Source organism: Sinocyclocheilus grahami, unplaced genomic scaffold (assembly GCF_001515645.1).
Source record: "Sinocyclocheilus grahami isolate Dianchi unplaced genomic scaffold, SAMN03320097.WGS_v1.1 scaffold1405.1, whole genome shotgun sequence".
In the NCBI taxonomy this organism is placed as follows: domain Eukaryota; kingdom Metazoa; phylum Chordata; class Actinopteri; order Cypriniformes; family Cyprinidae; genus Sinocyclocheilus; species Sinocyclocheilus grahami.
Genome location: NW_015506584.1, coordinates 101095 through 125944, shown reverse-complemented (window position 1 = coordinate 125944; position 24850 = coordinate 101095). Strand labels below are relative to the sequence as shown.

At 39.4% G+C, this 24850-nt stretch overlaps 2 protein-coding genes across 3 annotated transcripts in view; both read right to left on the bottom strand.

Annotated features, from left to right (window-relative positions):
* The window catches only part of LOC107570021 (glucose-6-phosphate isomerase), a 19933-nt gene extending 16149 nt beyond the window's left edge, over positions 1–3784 (bottom strand). Inside the window, exons 1-2 of one of the 2 annotated variants that reach the window (XM_016256217.1) lie at positions 3778–3784; positions 1158–1288 (exon numbers count right to left, since the gene is read on the bottom strand). In XM_016256217.1, the coding sequence (XP_016111703.1) occupies positions 1158–1276 (119 nt within the window). In that variant the 5' untranslated portion in view covers positions 1277–1288; positions 3778–3784. Of the gene's footprint in view, positions 1–1157; positions 1394–3777 lie in introns of those variants that run through there. The other variant, XM_016256216.1, reaches the window with a different exon arrangement.
* On the bottom strand, positions 3778–24850 carry LOC107570022 (protein LSM14 homolog A-like). Its single transcript, XM_016256218.1, has 9 exons — positions 24623–24850; positions 23216–23379; positions 20654–20798; positions 14072–14236; positions 9923–10102; positions 9376–9538; positions 9248–9280; positions 8919–9150; positions 3778–5805 (listed from the first exon to the last, which is right to left on the bottom strand). The coding sequence occupies exons 1-9, from the start codon at positions 24741–24743 to the stop codon at positions 5782–5784; spliced, it is 1227 nt and encodes a 408-aa protein (XP_016111704.1). The 5' UTR covers positions 24744–24850; the 3' UTR covers positions 3778–5781.

Here is a 24850-nt window from a genome sequence, read left to right as displayed (position 1 = left end):
GTGTGTATGTTTGTGAGTGTGTGTGTGTGTGTGTGTGTGTGAGAGTGTGAGTGTGTGTGAGAGTGTGAGTGAGAGTGAGTGAGTGAGTGAGAGTGAGTGTGTGTGAGTGTGTACCCGTTTTTCTATTCTGGTGGGGACTTAAATCTGAATACACACAGACTCATGGGGACTCGTGTCACGGTGGGGACCTAAATTGTGGTCCCCACGGGTAAACAAGCTAATAAATCACACAGAATGAAGTTTTTTGAAAATCTAAAAATGCACAAAGTCTCCTGTGAGGGGTAGGTTTAGGGGTAGGGTTGGTGTAGGGCAATAGAATATACGGTCTGTACAGTATAAAAACCATTACGCCTATGGAGAGTCCCCACAAGGATAGCAAACCAGACGTGTGTGTATGTATGTGTGTGTGTGTGTGTGTGAGAGAGAGAGTGCAAAAGAGCACGTACAACATGCTGCTATAGCGTCCTCTGCTGGCCAACACTCTTCTGAGAATAAATACATACTACAGACTTTTATGAACACTTAATACATCAGAATTTAACCTACAACAGCTAATGCACTCTCATACGAACAGACTATTGTAAATATGCAACATATAAACACAGAAGTATCGCAGCAGAGGACGTGATACTCCCTTAAGAGATTGCAGAAGCAGTGAGTGCACTTGAGAAGTGCCTGGTAATGTGCATTTAATGAAAGAGTCATAAAAGAAACTCCTATTAATATGCTGCCACATAAGAGCAGTGTTAGCGTGCGCGCAGAGCTCAAACACACATGATCGTTGACCAATGACCTTGTTATGCGTCTAGCTGACAGCGTGGCAATGTTCACTGTTTTAAAGCAAAGACGAACAGTTCATCATACCAGCAGTGCGTTTATATGAGTGTAAGTGAAGATATAGAGCAGGTGCAGCAGCGCAGAGGGCGGAACCTGGAGCTCGAGACTCTTGGCCTGATGTGGTAATAACCTTGCAACATCAACCTGGAAATCCAGGCGGCCATGTAACGCTAAATGTAACGATATGCGCACATATATATATGTCCTGATATTAAATGAAGATGCTATCATATGAATTGTGCTGCTGCCGAGGAAGACCAGACGAAAAGCCAGTGTTAGTGTGTCGCAGAGCTCGCGCGCGCGTTAGATGCGTGTTTCACCTGAACGTGTCGAATCTGTCCTGCTCTGCGTCGAACATCTGCCTCATGTTCAGGTTTCCGGCGCTGGACTTGTACCATTGCTCCAGTTTGCGGTAGTTCGGGTCGCTGGTGAGCTCCATGATGAAATAAACCTCGCTGTGCTTCGGCCCAAAAGCTGCTGATGTGACTCGCTCAGCGCGCAGAAGCCTGAGGAGGAAGTCCAATGACCAATCCTGACAGCCACGCCCACCGCGACTGCGACACGCCCACCCCGATGACAGCGACTCCTGCGTAGCCCCGCCCACCGTGACACTGCACTGACTGAGGAGGTCAGAAGGCTGTTGTGTAATATAGACCATGCATTTTTAATTACATTTTGAAATACATTTGACATTTTTGATACTTTATGTGAAAGTTGATATTGTTCAACAATATGGCGTGCTTTTTTATGATTCACATTTATTTCATTGTGGATGGATGTTTTGAGGTTTAGGGATTTAATGTCTCCATTAGATAGAACCAAACAATCACAAACATATTGTGCACACTCTCAGGGGGGTGATGGGTGATATTATTACCATTTATGAACAAATATGCACTGTTTGTACCTTTCTATTTTATTCATTTATTTTCTGACAGTGTTATTGGGGTTTACTTAATATGACGTATTAATCCATTTTTAGATTTTAGAGTAACTTTTGAAAGCTAGTCGTTGTGAACAAAAACGATGCACTTAATTGTATCGTATGTGCACTTGTGGTATACTTCATATTCATACTTCTACTCATTGTCTATTTTTTTTTAAATGTACTTGCAGAAAATATAATATTACTGACATAAAAGGCCACTTAAGTACATTTTAGTTTCTTAAAACCCTTAACTGTCACCCCCCATTTTTTAAAATAGGCATGCATAGGCATTTTATTTTATATATAATAAATATTTTACATATCAGGTTTTACTCTAAAATTGGTATAAAATTATAGCCTTATGTCGAAATAAGTCATGTTCCAAATTTGAAGTTGATATGAAAAAATTAAGGTTCCTGTGAGATTTTATTTAGGGCGTTATACCACAAACAGCCACCGGGTGCCATACAAACGCCTTAGAAGTAATATTGACAGAGAAATCTAGACATTTGTGACAGAAAAATGCATAAAAATTTTTTTTATCTTAAAATAACCACCAAATATGGAATCCTGAGACTCAGACCGTTCCGATGATATGCGTTTTGTCGATAATAAAAAGGTTTGATTCTAAAAGACCGTAATGTATTTTGTAATATGACACTGCCCACTAAAGGGGAGGAGACCGCCAAAAGATTTTAAAGTACCATTTCCATGGTAACGCAAAGTCTGCTTTCAAAATAGTTTTCACAGGATGAATCTTGGGCTTCTAAGCTTTCAAATGATGATTACTAAAAGATTTGACAACAACAAAAGAAATAGAGCGCCAAACGTCCCACAGGTGGGACGGTGACAGTTAAGGGGTTAACACATTTTAAATACACTTTAAGATACTTTTTTATAATTTACTTCAATTCACCATTACATTTAAAGTTATAATATTTTAAATATACTAAGTTTCAACTTTACCATTACAAATATGCAATTAGAAAATTATATTTATAAATCCTTCAGTACACATTTACTAAAAAAATAAATAAAACAAAAATAGAGGCAATTAGGGAGGAGACCGCCAAAAGATTTTAAAGTACCATTTCCATGGTAACGCAAAGTCTGCTTTCAAAATAGTTTTCACAGGATGAATCTTGGGCTTCTAAGCTTTCAAATGATGATTACTAAAAGATTTGACAACAACAAAAGAAATAGAGCGCCAAACGTCCCACAGGTGGGACGGTGACAGTTAAGGGGTTAACACATTTTAAATACACTAAGATACTTTTTTATAATTTACTTCAATTCACCATTACATTTAAAGTTATAATATTTTAAATATACTAAGTTGCAACTTTACCATTACAAATATGCAATTAGAAAATTATATTTATAAATCCTTCAGTACACATTTACTAAAAAAATAAATAAAACAAAAATAGAGGCAATTGTGATATTACGTGTAAATATGCACTTAAAGGGATAATTGACCCAGAAATGAAAATGTCATAATTTTGTTGAACACAAAAAGATACTTTGAAAAATATGGGTAACCATACACGCACACAAAAAAACACTCATACAGGTTTGGAACAATTTGAGGGCGAGTAAATTATTATTTTCTTATGCAAGTCGTCTTCCGTTCAACTAATTGCATTTCTTGTACATCATGTAAACTACATTTTCATGCCTGAAAAAAATAATACTCCGTTCACACTAATGTATGGAGCACAAACACTCAACCCAAAAAATGTAATCGCATAACAGATAGTAAACAGTTTATTCTTGCATCTAGTAAAAAGCTCTTTACATGTAGTCGTGAACAGATTCCATGCCGGGGTTCACAAGGACAGCGTGTCGACCCTGATGGAAGGATTTGGTGCTCATCACAAGACATTTCCAGAACAGCATTTGCCTCACAAGCATCTCCAAGATCGGTGGTTTGTGACGAGTATATATATATATATATATATACACACACACACACACGTTTATACGCGAGTGTCACGGTTCCAACACTGAACAAACACACCGCTGGAATTTACACTAACACACAGCCTCTAAAGAAAACTCTGGAATCAAGTCAACAAACTAATAATACCCTAACGCTCCTAATAATTATATAGGAATATATAAAAAAAAAGTTATATTTTAGGACAACATGGATGTTTATTATTTTTTTCCTATTGAGGAGTTAATTATGAAGCCCTAATTAAATCATGTCCATGTGCTTCAGATGAAGATTCACTTTAGTCAGATACAAATGAACGTTTATTACCGGAATAAAGCAGCTCTGAATTTAAGAGCTTGACAAGTGCAAAAGGATATTCACACAAGATCCACAACTCAAAATGTTCTGCGTCTTACAAACTTGGACTTTAATACACGCTATAATCTGAAAACAGTTTATTTCGTTATCAACTGACCCACCGATCCCAACCGTTTAAACAAACATTTAACAAAACGAAACCATTTTTGCAGTGCTGTCACAGCCATACGCCACACAATCCAATCTGAAGCGAACGGAGAGATGAAAAACTGGCCAGTTAAAATATCAAACCTTCAACTTCAGTTATAAATCTATAAAAAAAAAAAACGACTTTAAATCGCAGCATTTTACTTATTCCACTGCGAGTATAATGTGAATTTGGTTACAAAATGAAATGTATCCAATCAAAACGCGGCTGAAGTGACATCTTGAGCGATGCGTAGGTGTGGCTATGACATCACAATGTGCATGAGGTCACATGACCCTATGACATCATGCTAGTGCAGTCAGTGGCTATAAAACGCACCGCGGCTGAACGAGGAGCGATGGGAAAAGATAAACAGCATCTGCATTACAGAACACAACACATTGTGGCTTTTCAACGGTCCAGCTTTCGCTCACATTAAAGACAGAAACAGAAGAAACCACCCACTGGGAAGCAGTGCTATTGAATAATCTTCCAGCCAGCTCTAGGCTCAGTGTGACATGCCTGTTTCACCTGATGTTTTATGAGGTGAAGAATGTTGAAGGACAGGCATATAATTGTTAGCGGTAGAAGCTCAAAAGTGGCAAGAATGCATCGTCAAAGTAGCCGCAGCATAGGTTTCTGTAGACTCACAGAGTAGCATTATTTCCTTAGTAAAGATGGACGTTCACTTATCGGTAAACATCTGCTACAAAGAGCTACACACTGCAAAGTGGACCTCATCAAATATAAATCAAACCCACAGAATATATAAACAGATCACAGAGGTCGCTTTGCACTGGTTGACCACATCGTGTCATTTAAAGTTGTGCTATTTCATATTCGTAAGGAACCGTTTCCCTAAAGACTGCATTTCTGTGTTTTTCTCCATTATATCTAAAATATCCTTTAGTGAAACGTCTTGAAGCGCTTGCCCTGATGAGAAACCTCACTAGAAACTACAGACCTCTTACAAGGGATCGATACATCCAAAGAAATCTACGTCCAACGTACTAGTTTATATATATTAAAAAGAAAAAGAAAAATCTACTTACTGCAGGAATAGGAATAGTGATGTTTGAGGTTGAATGAAATTACGTTAGAAAAATATAACTATGTATAACTGAGTTCCAGGCAGTCTATTTTGATGCTAAATACACTAAGATACTTTATAGCAAACAAGTCAAAAATAAAGCTCATTCAGTGATCAGAACCATCACGATGCATTGTTTGAGATTATAATCTGTTAGCTGTAAGCAGCAGAAGATCAAATTCAGGTTGAGCATTGAAGGTCAACAAACTAAGGAAAAGTAAGTCCCTCAGAAATCATAATATATTTGAAACCATCTGGAGAGATTCTTCTCAAATTAACAATTCAAAAAATAGTATGTGTTCCACTCCTCAGGAAGAAATGGAGCAGGTGTTTCATTAATATCCAGGTTTCAAGCAGTCGAACCCCAGTGCTGGTGACAGATTTACAAGACGTACGTTTATCTCCTCGTTCTCAGCAAAACATGTGCCCTGAAATGCAGTTCCCACACAAATCAGGTCTTCTGGATCCACTTCCTCTCATCCCTATGCAGCGATTTTGTTATCCTTCTAGAGAAACAAATGGAGAGAGAAAAAGTAAATAGCTACAAAAAAATAAATCTAAAAACCAAGTAATTTATAATGTGTATAATTTAGATTTTTTCCCCCCAAGATACATAATTTTTTTATATTTTCACAGCTGATTCTTTGGTTTATAGTTATTGTACTTATTTCCCATTAATTAAAGAACACTTTCTTATAACTTTGGTGAATTTGCTGAATGGCTGTGCTACATAAATGTTATCATCCCAACGAGTAAACAAACAAAAAAAAAAAACGGCGATCATTTTTCTGTGCACCATTCTGCAGAAAGATCTGACCAAACGATGCGACTTCCATGATGTCAATTAAAAGGAGCACCTCATTGTTAAATAGTGGGAGAATCATGCGATAACGGGGTTGCACACTCTTTTAGAGTAAATTAATCTGTGGAATGTAAATTCAGTTAATTGTGGGAAAAGTTATATCGTTGGATATTTTGGTTTTATTAGTTGGATACATTCGAGGTGCTCAAGTTAGGTGGGCCAAAATCTAAACCCAAAATTTTAGCTCCCCTACTGCCCATTTGAAGCAAGGTGTCCCCCAGGGATCTGTTCTTGGCCCACTATTATTTTTTATTTACATACTACCCCCTGCATCAAATCTTGCACTGACATGACTTTTATTACCATTTATAGGCTGATGACATTCAAATATACTCTGTAGGCCTACTCTATCCACTCAAATTGACAAAATATCTGCTTACATGAAATAAAATAAAAAATTGTCTAACCTCTCATTTTTAACTAAGCATGATTTTTTCTTTTTAACTAAACATTATCATTATTGTTGCACCCCCATCACTCACTAGAAACATTCCTGATGACTCTTTTTGTGAGATAGCTGGTACTCTTATTAGATCATCTTGTACCGTTAAAAATCTCTGTTATTTTTGATTCATCTCTCTCCTTTTAAGCTCATATTTACTGTCACCAAACCAGCATTCTTTCAATGATGTCGCATTGTCCAGCTCCGTCGTCTCATTAGTGTTAAAGATGCTGACACCATTATCCATGCTTTTGTTTCATCCCGCCTTGATTATTGCAATGCCCTTTTCATTGGTTTACCTGCCATTTCCAGGTTACAGTAAATTCAAAATTCTGCTGCTAGACTACTCACTTGCACTGACATGACTTTTATTACCATTTATAGGCTGATGACATTCAAATATACTCTGTAGGCCTACTCTATCCACTCAAATTGACAAAATATCTGCTTACATGAAATAAAATAAAAAATTGTCTAACCTCTCATTTTTAACTAAGCATGATTTTTTCTTTTTAACTAAACATTATCATTATTGTTGCACCCCCATCACTCACTAGAAACATTCCTGATGACTCTTTTTGTGAGATAGCTGGTACTCTTATTAGATCATCTTGTACCGTTAAAAATCTCTGTTATTTTTGATTCATCTCTCTCCTTTTAAGCTCATATTTACTGTCACCAAACCAGCATTCTTTCAATGATGTCGCATTGTCCAGCTCCGTCGTCTCATTAGTGTTAAAGATGCTGACACCATTATCCATGCTTTTGTTTCATCCCGCCTTGATTATTGCAATGCCCTTTTCATTGGTTTACCTGCCATTTCCAGGTTACAGTAAATTCAAAATTCTGCTGTTAGACTACTCACACACACACACACCAAGTGCTCTGCTCACATAACTCATTTTGTTCAATCTCCATTGGCTTCCGGTTGTATATCATTATTAAATTCAAAATTCTCCTGCTCACTTTTAAACAAAGTTGCACAACCTGGCTCCCTGGTATCTCTGTGAACTGATCCTCCCTTACAGCCTAACTCGCTCATTACACTCCTCTGATTCTGGTCTTCTCAGTATCCCACGGTCTCACCTTGCTTCAGTGGGGGGTAGACCATTTAGCACTGCTGAACCCAAATTATGGAACTCTCTCCTGCGAATTTATATCACTTCTTAAAACTCATCTGTTCTCTGAGTGTTAACATTTGTAAGTTATGTCCTACATCTCTTTGTTTTCTGAATGTTATCATTCTTATGGTCCTTATTGTGTCCTGTTTTCTAATATTAACTTATACTAATGTCATTCTTGCTTATAATATTGATATTTTTCTTTTCTAATTGTATCTTTACTGTAAAGTGTCCTTGAGCACTGGAAAAGCACTATATAAACAAAACAAATTATTATTAGTGTTAGACAAAAAAAAGAACAGGTCAACAATTTGTACCCTATTAGAGGAAAGCGCCACACATTTTAGGGATGCACGATATTGGATTTTTGTCGATATCCTATATGCCAATATTTTTCAACTCATTTTGGCCGATAGCCGATACCGATAGATTTCCTTTAGTTTGGAATCAAGTCAAGTCTTTCCTGTGTGGAAATTATAAACACATTTTTTAATTTGGTTAGTTTAAGAAAAACGTATTTGTTAGAATTAAATAAACAATAATTCAGTTATTTTATAATGACATTGAAAGCTTTAAAAATAAATTACAAATCAACTATATATATATCTCTCTCTCAATCGCTGCATTTTTCTTTATTTTTTCAGAAAGATGCAGTGGTAACCTTACAATATTATTTTAAGATTTAACATTTATAGATGGTCTAAGGCAAAAGAGTCGTAGAAATTCTGAAAATCTTTTAGAGCTCATAATTAAAAAAAAATAAATAAATAAAATAAAACTTACACAATGAATACATTTGCATATATAAAATCATTTCATTTACAATGGTCCTGTTTGTGATTTTTTTTTTATTCATGTAAGCTATAGGTTCTGACCTTTAAATTAAAACATACTCATGATTTTATTACATTGATACTGCTTTGTTTATTCAGAAACACAAGTTTCTTAGTGATATTTGTGTATTTTACTTTCATTTTGTTATAAGTAGGCCAACAGCCCTGATCACATGTGAGTTAATCCTCTTATCGGCAAAACTTATCGGGCCGATGCCGATATTTACATTTCAAGCCATTATCGGCCGATTCCGATATCGGTTCGATAATATCGTGCATCCCTAATACATTTATATTATAAAGCACATTTATATAAAATGTGGATGTATATCACGAGATTCATTTTTGACTCGTTCATTACCCTGTATTCAAAATCAGAGAACTCTCTTCCTCCTTGACTTCCTCTGAATGCCCCTCTGAAGCCACTTCCACCAGGGTGAGATCCGAACGACCCCCATCCGGCTCCGCGGCCCCGGCCCCCTCTGAAGCCCATGCCACCGCGACCTCTGAAGCCTCCGCGGCCCCGCCGCAACGGGAGGCCAAACGTCTCTGCGTTCATCCTCCGCTCCGTCGCCCAGGTCTGCCTCCTCTCTCTTAACAATGAAATTATGAAAATTACAAATTTTTCGTTGCACGTTTCTACACAAACTGAGGCTACTTCCAATAAGTGCTGGCTTCTGCTGTACTCACCGGGGGAAACCGGACCCTCCAAACCTCTCCTTCCTGTTTAAAATCAGGTACAATGACAAGATTTATGAACTTGTTTATATTAAATGTTTAGGCTCATATTATTAAAGGTGTGCTGGATGTGATGTGACCTTGTGTCGTCACAGGAGATGTTGTCAAAAAAGGATTTGGATTTATCGTAGTAGCATTTTGGTCTGAGAGGATCTTCCTCATCAACGTTTCCTTCGTTGTTCCGAGAGTCGACCCCAGAATCACCCTTATCCTCGCCATTCAAAGCTTTCTCGGACTTCTCATCTGACCAAACATATACAGTTAATACACAGAAATATACCTGCATTTTTCTATAGACTACAGTATGAGAATGTCATCTGCTGTGAATCTGAGCTCTATACTGAATGTGTGTACTTTTGTAAATTTTGTGTGTAATTTTACATTTAAGTACTGAGTGATATTAATTGACTACATTTACTTACTATATGGTTAGAGTTAGGATTAGGGTTTGGCTTTGGGTTACTTGCATGTAATTATGCATAATGTATTGTTATTATAATAGTAAGTACATGTAACGTGTAACAAGGATACCTTAAAATAAAGTGTTACCATATATTTTCTCTTTTTAAAAGTATGCTAACATGTAGTTTATCAGCTGATCTTGCATATTTGGTAACCTGTTTGTACCTTTCAGTTTGAGTTTGCTCTGGAACTCTTTGTCAATCTCGTCTTTGTTGAACTGAGCATTGGCGCTCTCAAAGTCAAAGTCTTTCTCAAACTTCATGGGTCCTTCTCTTCGCACAGGGAACCGTCCTCTACCACGATGACCTCCGGCCCAACCGCGGCGCGCAGCAGGAGGACCACCAGCTGAGCAGAACAAACACACGAGTATAGCTCTAGATACAAATACATTGTCATAAACACATAAAATACACATTTATAAACGTCATAAAAAATAATTAAAATTAAGCATGCCGTGACATTCAGTTGCTAATATAAATGTAAAATGTCTATTCTCACAGACTTTAGTTAAGTTTAGTTGTCGGTGTGCAGAAAAAAGCTTCTAAGTCTACTTAGAAGTAATCAAACTAAATTAAAACAAGCACAACTTGTGTGAAAACAGAGTCACCTAAGAATCCTAAGAACGCAGAGGCCTTTTCACACAGAGGAGATATGAGCAAATTCAGCATATTGAGTGAATCTCATGAAAGCATACTCGGGTCACCATTCCACCAAAATAAAAAAAAACAATATGGGTGCAATTGGTGCTCTCCCACTACAGTCTTAATTAACATCAGCAGATTGGTAAAGAACAAGTGCTACAATTTTAATTACATAACATTAAAATGAGACCTTTTAACTTTTTTTGCACATTACAATTAAGAGACTTCCGGGGAAATCTTTCTTATTTAGTGAAAATAATGTCACGTGAAGCCTACTGGTCCAAAAAAACAGGTTTCTTAAAAGCATTTGTTCTTTTTAATGGTAGGGTGAAACACACTCATCAGGTTGCATGAGATTCACCAATCAGAAGTCCTCTATAAGAAAGGAGCTTGCTAAATTCCACTGTGTGGATGCGTGTGAAATACAGACGGACGAAGCTCTTATAAGAATCATGCAGTTTTAGCATCCAACAGCACAACAAAACTGCGGTGAAAGGCTTTTCAGCAGACGTGTTATAACCTGCAAGCCGCTTAGAAGCGTCCCTGTTTCCTCCTCTGGACTGACTGGACTCTGGTACGCTTGGTTTCGGGACATCCGTGCCTGGGAGAGTATAACTCTTTAAAACACATTAAGCTGTACCAAATCCTTGTAGCAGAACACTAGTATCGTTCATACGGTGTCATGCTAAGAAAGGAGCTTGCTAAATTCCACTGTGTGGATGCGTGTGAAATACAGACGGACGAAGCTCTTATAAGAATCATGCAGTTTTAGCATCCAACAGCACAACAAAACTGCGGTGAAAGGCTTTTCAGCAGACGTGTTATAACCTGCAAGCCGTTTAGAAGCGTCCCTGTTTCCTCCTCTGGACTGACTGGACTCTGGTACGCTTGGTTTCGGGACATCCGTGCCTGGGAGAGTATAACTCTTTAAAACACATTAAGCTGTACCAAATCCTTGTAGCAGAACACTAGTATCGTTCATACGGTGTCATGTTTCTCGATTCTTAATATTGTTCCTTTTCTGAGAAGCCCTAATAAAAGGCCTGTAATTCCTAAAAGACTACACCGAATCCATTACCTTTGTCAAGTGACATAGTAAACAGCCCGAGTCATAGGCTGAGTCTTAAAAACTACCTACCTGTCCTGGACAGCAAACTTGGGCATCGTAGGTCCAAACATTATTGTAGTACCACTAACATTCTCATTCAGTTTTTAAAACAACTAGAATGACAAATTAAATGGCCATGGGTGTTCAAATATGTTCTCCAAAACTGTTGAACTATGACTATCGGCACATTTCAGATGAAGTCAGACAGGGGAATACCCAAACTGACTTCCTCATTGTTTTAGTCAAAGGGTGACCATACGGGCCATTTTTTACGGGACGCATCCTTGCCAGGATTTCTATATTGCCTAAAATATCCAGGTTTTGGTTGTTTGCACGGTGCAGATCAATCGTTGTATGACATTCATGAGAGCAGAGCAGACGGCTCCTTGTGCTTTCGAATCGCTCTTGCGGTACTTGTGTCATTCAATGATCGACGCTTCAAGTCGAACAAACAATCACGTGCGCGTATTTGCATCGCTTTGATCGCTCTCTGTAGATCTAACCTTCTCACGCGCCACGACTGGTCGATTATATACACAATACCTGCATGTTATTGGTCAAATTACTTTGGATGTTTTAGGCAAGATAAAAATCCTGGCCAGGACGTGTCCCGATTGAAAAGCACATAAGGCCATCCCAGTTCACAAGCCAACAATAGCAAATCCTGTTAGGGGCCGATCACACAGAGCCCATTTTTCCACGCCAATGTGCTATTTATCCTTTGTTTTTCTATGTAAACAAATGCTAGTTGGATGTGTATGACCGTTGTGCTCGCGTCTTTTGCTGCATCTCGCAGTGTCGCAAATGAGGCACTCAGTGGCTATGACTAGATAGCCTGAATTATATAACATTTCTGCAAGCGATTATGAAAACCTGTTTCTTAAAAAAAAAAAAAAGAGCCTGATATTCTCCATCAATTCTGCTGCTTGGCTATTTTCTGTTATTGCATCATGTGTCATGTTCTGCGCTTTTTGTTTTTGGTATTCTTAAGTGCGTCTCATTTTTAAACGCCAAGACGCATTCTCTGTGAACCCCTTAAAGGGTTAGTTCACCCCAAAATGAAAATTCTGTCATTAATTACTCACCCTCATGTCGTTCCAAACACATAAGACCTTTGTTCATCTTCGGACACAAATTAAGATATTTTTGATGAAATCTGAGAGCTCTCTGACCCTCCCATAGACAGCAACACAACTGTAATGTTCCCAGGTCCAGACACGTAGCAAAGACATCGGTAAAACAGTCCATGTGACATCGGTGGCTCAACTTCAATTTTGCGAAGCTATGAGAATACTTTGTGCGCCAAGGAAACAAAAATCATTTATTCAACAATTCTTCTCCCCCAATTGAACGTCTTCCACCATTTTGGAGAGTACCACGGCACATGTGCGCGCTTTCTCCAGAACATAATCAGTGCTGTTTGCGTTCAGCATGAGCATATTTTCTCCTGAATGTAAACAACGCTTAATACGTTCAGGAGTAAGCGCGCACATGCCTCGTGGTACTCTCTATGCAGGGTCAGAGAGCTCTCAGATTTCATCAAAAATATATTTATGGGGGGGGGGGGTTAATGCCATTTCATACATGTTGAGTTATTTACACTGTTGGAGTTGGATTCTCAAGCTAAACATGGCCAAAGGTTAAAAAAACTAACCCTTTAAGCATCATTTGGAAAAGTGGTAACGGAACTGCAACACTTCGGTCTTGAGCAGCAAGTTGGCATCTGGATTTATTCTCACCTCTAGTATGTTCTGTGAGGTCCACAGGCGTCTGTGTGTTGGTGGAGGCTGCGCGAGTCTCCACGGGGCTCTTGCGAGCCACGGCTGTGGGAGCAGGTGCTGATGAGGCAGCAGGTTCCGCTGGGGGGTTCTTTCGCAGAGGGTCCAGAGCCAGATTGGTGTGATCTGTATAAAAATAATGGTGAAAGTTAAGAGACTCTAACGTAATCTACAGTTTATAGTGAAAAGGTTAAGAACTGCAGCCACCCTGATGAGGAAATCAGTGCTGGTTAGAAGACGAAATCTTGTGAATTGTGTTAAGTCACTTATTAATTAAACCGAGGTCACCACAATCCAGACACACACTCAACTGTAAAGTACTTGGAGAAATTTTAAATCAAAGTTTCGAAAGACACACAGTGGCCATGTACACACAGCAGCTAAATACAGTTGTTCTAGAGGGCTTAAACCAGCTTCTGTTCAGGAGCGACAACAGAAAACTTCAGGTTCTGACAACCAAACTTAATACATTTGCAGTGCAAATTTAAATAAGAGTGCACAGAACCAAACTTTAGAAGCAGTTCACAGATTTTGACTTATGACATACAGGGACATGTCACAGAGGGAGCCCTAGAAATCTATAAAAAAAAATTTTTTGGGGGGGGGGGGGGGGGGTTAATGCCATTTCATACATGTTGAGTTATTTACACTGTTGGAGTTGGATTCTCAAGCTAAACATGGCCAAAGGTTAAAAAAACTAACCCTTTAAGCATCATTTGGAAAAGTGGTAACGGAACTGCAACACTTCGGTCTTGAGCAGCAAGTTGGCATCTGGATTTATTCTCACCTCTAGTATGTTCTGTGAGGTCCACAGGCGTCTGTGTGTTGGTGGAGGCTGCGCGAGTCTCCACGGGGCTCTTGCGAGCCACGGCTGTGGGAGCAGGTGCTGATGAGGCAGCAGGTTCCGCTGGGGGGTTCTTTCGCAGAGGGTCCAGAGCCAGATTGGTGTGATCTGTATAAAAATAATGGTGAAAGTTAAGAGACTCTAACGTAATCTACAGTTTATAGTGAAAAGGTTAAGAACTGCAGCCACCCTGATGAGGAAATCAGTGCTGGTTAGAAGACGAAATCTTGTGAATTGTGTTAAGTCACTTATTAATTAAACCGAGGTCACCACAATCCAGACACACACTCAACTGTAAAGTACTTGGAGAAATTTTAAATCAAAGTTTCGAAAGACACACAGTGGCCATGTACACACAGCAGCTAAATACAGTTGTTCTAGAGGGCTTAAACCAGCTTCTGTTCAGGAGCGACAACAGAAAACTTCAGGTTCTGACAACCAAACTTAATACATTTGCAGTGCAAATTTAAATAAGAGTGCACAGAACCAAACTTTAGAAGCAGTTCACAGATTTTGACTTATGACATACAGGGACATGTCACAGAGGCTAACGTCACTACTACACAATCATGGTGGAAGTGGCTTCCTAGTGCACTAGTAGCTCCAACAGAATGGCCACCTAAACCAAGGAACATCATAGGAAACCCAAGCACTGAAAGGAATAGTCTTGGCACCACCAACAATGGAGACAACCCAGCCTAATGGTGGATAGCTCTGGACCCCAAGGTCCCGCAGAGTTTTGTGGTCTATACAAATGCCCACAATGCGTGATGTCAGTAACACAATGAATCAAACACACCCACTTGGAATTTTGAAGTAAACCTGAGAACTTTTTCTGGAGTGTTTGATTAGGGGTGCAGCTCAACTCGGCAGGACATTGCATACCTTGAGGGCCAGAGTTGCCCATCCCTGATCCAGCCCAATGACAGAAGTCATAGTCTAAGCAAATGTGAGAAACCTGGGAAGAGGTACGATGGAAAGTAGGAGCTTCAAGGATAATGGACAAGGTAGGTCCTCCCACCTCGAAGATGACAACATTACTGCATAAGTCTGGAGACAAGGGCTGTCGCGATTCATCGATGCTATTTGACTACTCGATTTAAAAAAATCCTCGGCTTCATTTTGCCTGCGTCGACTAACTGGCAAAATACCGGAAATGGTGCATTTTACGGACGAGAATCCATAAAACATTATTAGACTGTTTTCCAAGGCCTCATGATATATTAAAACCCATTTAAAAATCATAATTAAGCATAACGGTGAATTCACAAACGCTACGATTGAATTAAATAATTGTATGTGATGCTGTTATAGGCGTGTAGGTTACGTACGTGCATCTCACATCGGCTCCGTTCACAGTAAATGCTGTTCCACAGGAACTGATATAATTTACATGTGTGGAGCGGCTCAAACTCCATCTCTGCATGTTGTTGTGAGTTTGGGTTTATTATAACGTTCACCTGGGAATGCAATGTGCACCATTTCATCAGATTTGTAAGGTAAATCATTTATAAATCCACGCAAACACAGGAGAATACATTATCTTGCGGTTTCAAAATAAAAGCTCAAACCCTCACTCTGAGTTTACACGTTTTGATTAGAGCCCAACCGATATATCGTTTTGCCGATATTATCGGCCGATATGAGCCTGTCGCCGATATATCGGTATCGGCGAATATGCTGCCTATATGAACATTTTTTTACAGAACATATAATGCAGATAAAATGCTTGAAATGGTGTAATTACTTAGTTTGTCCAGCAGAGCGCGCTCCATTGTTTGCGACCTGGATGAAACGCTTTAAAGCTTAAGTCTATGGAAAACCATTGAAACTTTGAACGGCCATATCTCCGTAACGGCGCGGCAATTCCGCACCAAATTCGGGGGATCCCTTCAGCTCGAGGAACCCCCTTGAACGCCACCCTTCGCGTGTCGGTAGACTTATCGCAAGTTTATTGTTAAATTGTTAAACGCCCTTACATATCTCCATCACCATTATAAGTGTTTGATCACCACATTTGAGTGATCATTGCAAAAAATGTGTTTATGTATATATATTCTGTTTATGCATATACTGTATTCTATATATAGTACCAGTCAAATGTTTGGACACACGCATGGGAAAGTGTCCAAACCTTTGACTGGTACTGTACTATAATATACACAATATATCGGTATCGGCCCTTTTTATTTACTCCCTAATATCGGTATCGCTCCCAAAAAACCCATATCGGTCGGGCTCTAGTTTTGATGTCCACATATTCATAAATTACAGTGGCTATAGCATTTCTGTTGTAAAGAAATGGCCAAATATTAAAGATTAAGTGGACATTTGAATTAAATGATGCTTGGTAAATATTAAACAAGTATTAGATCGCACAGTAATGTGTAAAAGCAATCGATCAGTGGCTCTATTACATTATAATACAGTATTTTAACAGTTTTGTTCAATAAAACCATGTGATATCTTGCTTTTGATACTTTATTTGAACTAATTATTATTGCCTCATTGCTATTGTATATGTATTTTAAGTACATTTAAAGGCTATTGTTCACTTAACCTACATCTATTTTTATTACCACAAAAATTAATTATAATATTTTATTAGTAGTAGACCAGAACACATGGACATGTTGTCATTCTTACACTATAATACTGAACTTTGATTTCAGTGATTTGGACTATGAGATGGACACTTGCTTGTTGCACTTTACTTTTGCTTTAAAAAAAGGATTTCATAGAAATTTGGATTTAATTTGGAGTTTCACGACTAATTATAATTTTTTATCATCATGCTGGAGATTTCTGTTTAAATCTGTTGTTTACACATTTCTAAGTGTACTTTTAATACTTACAATTGTTAATAATAAAATTTTAATACTAGTGGACTCTAAACACTGCATTTATGTAATGTGAAAACCCAACTGTTGGGGTTAATTGAAATTAGTTTTTCCCTTTGTAGTTGCACTCACACAGCTACAATGAACAGAAGCCTAGAACATGTGGATATATTGACATTAAGAACATGCTGACTTTCTCAAACTTTTGTAATTTTCTTTATTTCATTTTTATTAGGTTAGTTAATTTTTACTCTTTTAGTTTTACATTTCGTCAATGGCTTGTTTACATTTAAACTTTTTTATGGTACACTACAGAATGGCAAAGTTGAAAGTTTAATAAAATTGTTGATTTTTTTTGTGGGGAATTAATCGTTTAGATTTATCGATGAATTAGTCGATAGATTAATCGTAAATTAAGTCGTTAGTCGTAGCCCTACTGGAGACTTTTTCAAGCTTTTCTATTTAGGGTAGTCTACAATGCCTTCTAATCCCTGGAGAATTTGCACAGGTGGTGATTGTGAAAAGTCTCGGTTTGCAAACTCAGAGTAAAGGGGCCTCAAAGGCACACATCCTGTCAGTTTGCAAGGCAGCAGTGACCCAGGGAAAGTACAGGTGGTGCCATGATAAAGTATCGATGCTCACAGGCATTCTGAAGCAGGACATTAAGTAATGAGCAAGTCACTTATCCCCATTTTGCACCAAGGCCAAATGTGCTAAACTGTGCCCACAGGTGTGGAGATGTACCTAGGTGGAAAGTTTTAATGCTCTGATCTAGGGGTGGGCGATATACTGGTAGACACGTTTAACCGGCAGAAAATGATCAACCGTTAGCAATTTGACTATTGTGTCTATCGCGGTTACACGCTCATGTGATGTTGCTGTGCTACGTGGTCATGAAAACTTATTGTTTGCACTAGGGCTGCACAATATATCGTTTCAGCATCGATATCGCAATGTGCACAGTCGCAATAGTCACATTGCAGGATGTACGATGTTTAGTATACTGATAGTTATATTTATACTGATTTTTTTCTTTGCTCACACACAGACAATGAGTCTACACCGGACGCGACAGCTTTAGTACTGTCCATTTAGTTCTGGAACTAAAGTGGTGCGAAAGGCGCTAATGTGGAGACCAAAAATTATGCAATAGCACAAAGGCTGAAGAATCACCAGAAAGAATCTACTGTTTTAATGAAACCAGAGAGAAGAACTGAGCTTGCAGCCAGGACATGAGTGATGGGTTGTCCTGTACTACTGACCCACTAATTTGAGTCTCTTAACTGAGGGTCGAAACACATGGGGAAGGTTAGGGTGGACCTGCCAGCCAGAAGATTCTGGATAGCAACCAAGAAAACCTGTGAAACATAGTAAAGTTTCCCATGGATTTATTGGGAAGGCAACCCTATACGCTCCAATCACAAGAGGGCACCAAGCAAGATTAGCAAGCTTAAGTCTATTGAGAAGGTCAAAAAGATGAGAATTAATGAGAATTATTGTCGGATAATAATGTCGGATAATAATGTCTGTTCATTAAAGTTAGTCTGGTCAAGTAAATGGGTTAAACAGTTTGTATCCATTTCCCCAGATACATTACGTTAACTCCTGTATATCCCATTTAATGTGATTATTCCCAAATGTCTGCAGTGTGTATGTGGCCTGTAAGTTATTTAGGTTATCAGAAAGCTATTTAACCCACTCATTTTTCCTCTACATTCAGGTGCCTTTAAACGTACTCCGAGAGTGAGAAGTGAAACTGTTACACATGAAACTTTCAAGAGACAACTGAGACACAAGAGACCACCAAACTGTCTGGATCTTGTAGAGTACTAAACACGTAGCTTTATTTCACACTGATAAAATTTTGATTTGATTTAGCAGTTAGATGAACCCAAATCATTTGGCTTATGAACTTTGAATAGTTTGATTTTGGCCCCCAGGGAGAGGTTTATCTTCTGCTACGAATGCACTGTTGAAAGCAGATGCAACATTACTGCTCTGAGATAGTGCTGCAGTCATGCTAGTGTCATAGGGCTGGGCGATATAGCTAAAAAATGTATCAACGATATAATGTTTCATATCATTCGGTACCGATAATTATTGACATTTTTTATAACCTTTTTTAAAACAGAGCAATAGAAGAAAATGTTTAAATTCAACCACTTTATTTTTAATTGACCCAATTTAAGACAAACAAGTATCTTTTTGTTTGAACAGTCAAACACAAAATACTATTTAAATAAATATCTAATTTCTTATGTTTTATATGCAGATTAAATAGCCACAGGAGGGCGCAATGAGCAACAATGCAGCGCATTAAATTGTTTATATAATGCAATTAAAATAACAGTCTATAAAAAACCGTGCACAACATCTAACTTAACATATATAAACAACCCTCTACATTGCGAGTAAATCACTCGCATATGCGACTATATCTTCCTCTGGGCGACTAAATAATGTCTAACATTAGCCATTGGCTAATAAATTCTTAGATTTTACTCGCCAGAATGTGTGAGAGAGGCGTTCAACACAGATTTTCACTCGATAAACACGCTGACTGAGCGCTTGAGAGTTTCGCTCTCCGTCAAGCAATCTGTACTATTTGGATGCGCTCAATGGATCATGTCATGTACTCAATAGATGCGCAGTATGTAGTGCGCAGCGCACCTGTATTTGACGTACCGTAAAATGCCGGTTTCTCTGCAGTGGGCTAAACTTCTAAAAGTTTAAACTCTTTTAACTTTACATGGCTTTCTATACATTTCTTGCGTGAGACGCGAGTGCAACAGTCATAGTTGTCTGTCCCAAAAATGCTCCTAATATGTGTTCTGTGTGAATGGCTTGGTTTCGGTTTTAACCTAATCAATAACTTCTCCGCATTGAGCTTCTACATTTCTCTAATATTTTGAATGAATAACGCAGCAGCGTTATTGTGGGTTCAACTGGACAGACTAACAAAAACAATAAAGTACGTCAAAGACACTACATCATCATCACCGCATCTCGTGCGCCACTGATGACGCGCCCTCACCGATTAATCAATAACTTCTCCGCATTGAGCTTCTACATTTCTCTAATATTTTGAATGAATAACGCAGCAGCGTGCGTTATTGTGGGTTCAACTGGACAGACTAACAAAAACAATAAAGTACGTCAAAGACACTACATCATCATCACCGCATCTCGTGCGCCACTGATGACGCGCCCTCACCGACGCACACCTAACATTCGATTGCACCATTTTTGCATTCAAATGCAAATTTAGATTTTAAATTTGACTAATATTAATTTTTTATTCACAATCTCCTCATCACAGCCAGGCACAGCACTCAGAATGTGTTCGTGTTTGTGTGTGCTGTCTGCTTGTCACTCATAGCACAAGCCTATACCGTGCGCTATATCAAACATTTTCTTCTATCGTTATTGAAGGTGTACCGTCGATAAATACCGATACCGTTTTATCACGCAGGCCTACAGTGTCACTACCAAACAATCCTATTGTACTTCCTGTGAGGAAAGGAAGAGCACGCACACACATCAGAGGTGCCATAGCATCATCAAATGTGGACTTAAATATCCTGTTCCATCACTTCTGCTCAGCACCTTGTAACAAATTAATGGAGGTGTTGCAGTATTTCACAGCTGTATGTTATTATTTTACAAAGCTGTAAAGGGGACTTACCGACTCCAACAGTGCCAAACCGCGGTGAGACCAGTGGGCTGGGGTTGAACTGGGTGTATGGCGTGACTTGTGGACGGTTGAACAGCCCATAGGAGTTCCCAGTCTGGAAGGATGATGGTGGGGCAGTGGAAGATCCCATAGAGGACTAACAGATGAATAAAGCATGATGAGGTCACTGCTCATGAACTGAAAACCAATACCATGCAATCTAAGAACTATCAAACAAAGCTCAAATTTAATTTCTTAATACATGTTTTTGCTAGTTTCAGTATCAGAAAGCTAATGAGCTGCCGACCTAGACTGCATTTTGAGTGCCAGTCCTTTTCTGATGGAACTAGTTTGGAGGCGGTTCAGTTAATTTGTTTCAAAGATGCTTAAATTGTGTTCCATGCAACGTTGGCAACATTTGTTTCCCGGGGATTCATTTTACACGCGCAAAAAGCAGCAAACAACAGAACATGAGGATTCACATGGTCTTCATATCACATCACACACCTGCAGAGTGGAAAAACAATAAAACTAGTCTATAAAAAATAAAATATTATATATATAACAAATAAATAGGCCTATACGACAAATATATTTTGACTTAATAAATTAAGAAAACAAAAGAAAAAACTGTGCAACAAGTAGCCTAGCAGAGTTTCGGTTCATTTTTGTGCTCCACGAAAGGAAACCAAGACGGCAGAAAGCGGCATCCTATTTTTCTTTAGGCTTATTTTACAAAAGCACAAAGATATGTTTTTATTGTGAATGTCCACAAATAAAAGCAAACCTTTTACAATTCCGATTATCTTTATGACTAAAAGGAGTAGTTTCTTCCACTGTTAGAAGGAAAAAATTCAAGTGCTTGCGCCGGCGCCGCATTGCTACCTTGACAATAATGCAGCCTGTTCATTATCATAATAAAATAGTCAGTCAAACATATGGAAAAAAAAAAAAAAACACACTGCTCAGTTTAAATATGTAGTGAAATCTGTGCCATTAAGCATTATCACCGTACCACCGTGATGTTATGCAAAACATTTTGTTTTACGTGGATATTGAAGTACGGGATAATCAACGGCTTGCCGTGCATTAAAGGATTTTAAATGCACGACGTGCAGGCAAAGAACTGCCCGATTCGAAACAGAGGCAAGCCATTGATTATCCCGCTTATTCCATGGTCTTTATTATCATAATAAAATAGTCAGTCAAACATATGGAAAAAAAAAAACACACACTGCTCAGTTTAAATATGTAGTGAAATCTGTGCCATTAAGCATTATCACCGTACCTCCGTGATGTTATGCAAAACATTTTGTTTTACGTGGATATTGAAGTACGGGATAATCAACGGCTTGCCGTGCATTAAAGGATTTTAAATGCACGACGTGCAGGCAAAGAACTGCCCGATTCGAAACAGAGGCAAGCCATTGATTATCCCGCTTATTCCATGGTCTTTTGCCAAGTTATAGACAAGTTAAAGAGAGTGAGGAAACGGAGTGAGGAAACGGCCGGCAGGCTAGAGTGAGGAAACGGCCGGCGGGCTAGAGTGAGGAACGGCCGGCGGGCTAGAGTGAGGAACGGCCGGCAGGCTAGAGTGAGCGGAGGCCGGAGGGCTAGAGTGAAGAACGGCCGGCGGGCTAGAGTGAGGAACGGCCGGCAGGCTAGAGTGAGGAACGGCCGGCAGGCTAGAGTGAGGAACGGCCGGCAGGCTAGAGTGAGGAACGGCCGGCAGGCTAGAGTGAGGAACGGCCGGCAGGCTAGAGTGAGGAACGGCCGGCAGGCTAGAGTGAGGAACGGCCGGCAGGCTAGAGTGAGGAACGGCCGGCAGGCTAGAGTGAGGAAACGGCCGGCGGGCTAGAGTGAGGAAACGGCCGGCGGGCTAGAGTGAGGAAACGGCCGGCGGGCTAGAGTGAGCGTCCGGCCTTGAGAACGGCATGACCGCCAGATTAGATGGAGTGTCTGGCGGGCGTGCAGCAACCACATGTGATGACCCCAGGCTGGACTCTGCTTCGTCCACGGTGAAAGCCGTTTCGGTGATCCACAGCGCGAAGTTGATTTCCTCAGCGACCAGCACGGATCAGCTCTACGCATGACGAAGCAGATATCGCCCTCTTTTGGAAGGCCAAACAAAGTAGTTTCGCTTTCACAACAAAACACAGCGTCTTCAGGACATGGCGGCGGCAGCAACAACACTACAGCGAGAATAAAAGTTACGCCTTCTTTCTTTGTGTGAACATTTGGGTTATGCAAATCTTCCCACATCGTGACGTAGACATGTTGGGCGTGTTAGAACGAGGCGTTTTAGGTAGGTGTGGCTGACTCTTAACTTTTATAAAGAATATCTCTTTGGATTTGAGACTTTAGTCTTTGCAACTTTACAGATCTTCTTTATGCACCAAGAGCTTGTAACACTCCAAAGAGAAAGGAAAAATTTAAATCGCATCATATGACCCCTTTAATCGGTCAAAACTCCTACGGTCGTTTAAAGGTTAAAATGAGCATCCCTATTATAAACGTTCATTTTTTCATTTGTACAGGGCACTCATTAACCCCTGAGTGTGTCCTTGTCTGTACCTGAACAATGGCGGGGTCCTGAGGCAGAGAGCATGTCGGTTTGGGAGGTTCACACACCGTCAGGTCTTTGATGTCACTTCCTCTGAATATAATATACTCAAATATCTCATCTCTGGGTGCGATGGGACGGTCCGTGGGTCGGTCCTCGGTGCCAAAGGAGCACACTGCAACAAGAATTAAAAGAGCAATTCATGAGTTTTAAATGAGCTTACATACATCTAATTTGTCTTCCTCTGAGATTTGAATTTAATAAAGATAATTGACTCTAATCTTCTTAAAATCAGACTGCTTTTGCACAGCAAGTATTCCAGTTAAGTCAAGTCTGACCTTTCCAAACAACAAACAGTGCTAATATATCCTCACAGTTTGCCGTAATGCTACCGAGAATCAAGTTCGTAAAAATTATAACATACATACCGAACTCTCAGGAGGACAGACAGTGATTTATCTTTATGAATCATTTAAACATTTGCGTCTGGGACACCGAGTCTGGAGTACACTGAACTGTTAATATAATCTTAGCTTTATTGTGTGAATAATGCTCAAATAAAGCAGTTGCGATAATATTCTCAAGTGAAACATCACTAACTAACAGTTACTATATAGTTAAACTAATAAGTGTTAAGTTTTATCACTATTTTCCCCATAGAATTGTACTTATTTAATTTAATAATTTCTCGCTCTCTAGAAATTATATAAACAATTATATATCATCATATGAAAGAAAACAATATCTCTCTCTAAAAAGAGATTAAAAGAAAAAACGTAATGAAAAAAAGAAAACGTAATTAAGTTAAATTAAATAAAATTATTTAAAGCAACAAGCAAGTCTGTCAGTGCACTGCTTATTATGCTCAAATAAGTCAATGTAAAATAACTAAAAAATATTTTAAGAATGACAATAACAGCCCACAGACCACAGTTTCAGTCAAAGTGACTACTAATACAAAAACCAACTGTGGTAACTTTGCATTAACCACCACTAACAATACACAAATTAAAAAATCAACAATAGTCTGCTTACACCGTTTCAAGGAGATCCAACATTTATACAATGGTTTTACAGTAATAACAGAAACAGTGATACTTTGTCAGAAACTCTGGTTAAGTGCACAATACACCTATCAGCTGAACAGAGGGAGGAGATCCCGCATCACCCACACTAGCGCTGCGAGAGATCCCGCATCACCTACGCTAACACGCTGTGAGATCCCACATCACCGTCCGAGCAGCCAGTGTTTACACAGTTCACGGCGCGCGCGGAGCGAAGCCCAGCGCGAGGCTACACTGCTGTCTATGTAGGGCAGCTCGCTACATTCGAGACACGGCCTCGCTGCTAAATACGACCGCTTAACAGGCAGCACGGCCCGTGAGAGGAGTGTGTTGTGTCTGAGGAGTGTTGTTTACCTTTGGCGAGCGCGACGGTGGAGTTCTCCGTGTCGATGGTGTAGAGAATGCCTTCATAGCGGATCTCCGCTTTACTGATCAGACTGATCTTACTGCCGATATACGGCGTGCCGCCGCTCATCGTGACACTAACCGAGAGAGCTTGCCTAAAAACACAGCGTCAACAACGGCTTGCTGTGCGCGAGCGTGTTCGCTAATGTAATATGGCCGCCTGTACGTCAGGCGGAA

Coding starts and splice junctions, on each gene's coding strand:
- LOC107570022 (XM_016256218.1), bottom strand. CDS start 24,743: ATGAGCGGCGGCACGCCGTATATCGGCAGTAAGATCAGTCTGATCAGT. Junction 23,380..24,622: donor CACCGTCGCGCTCGCCAAAG/GTAAACAACACT, acceptor TTCTTGTTGCAG/TGTGCTCCTTTGGCACCGAG. Junction 5,806..8,918: donor TCTCTGATTTTGAATACAGG/GTAATGAACGAG, acceptor TTGTTTCTCTAG/AAGGATAACAAAATCGCTGC.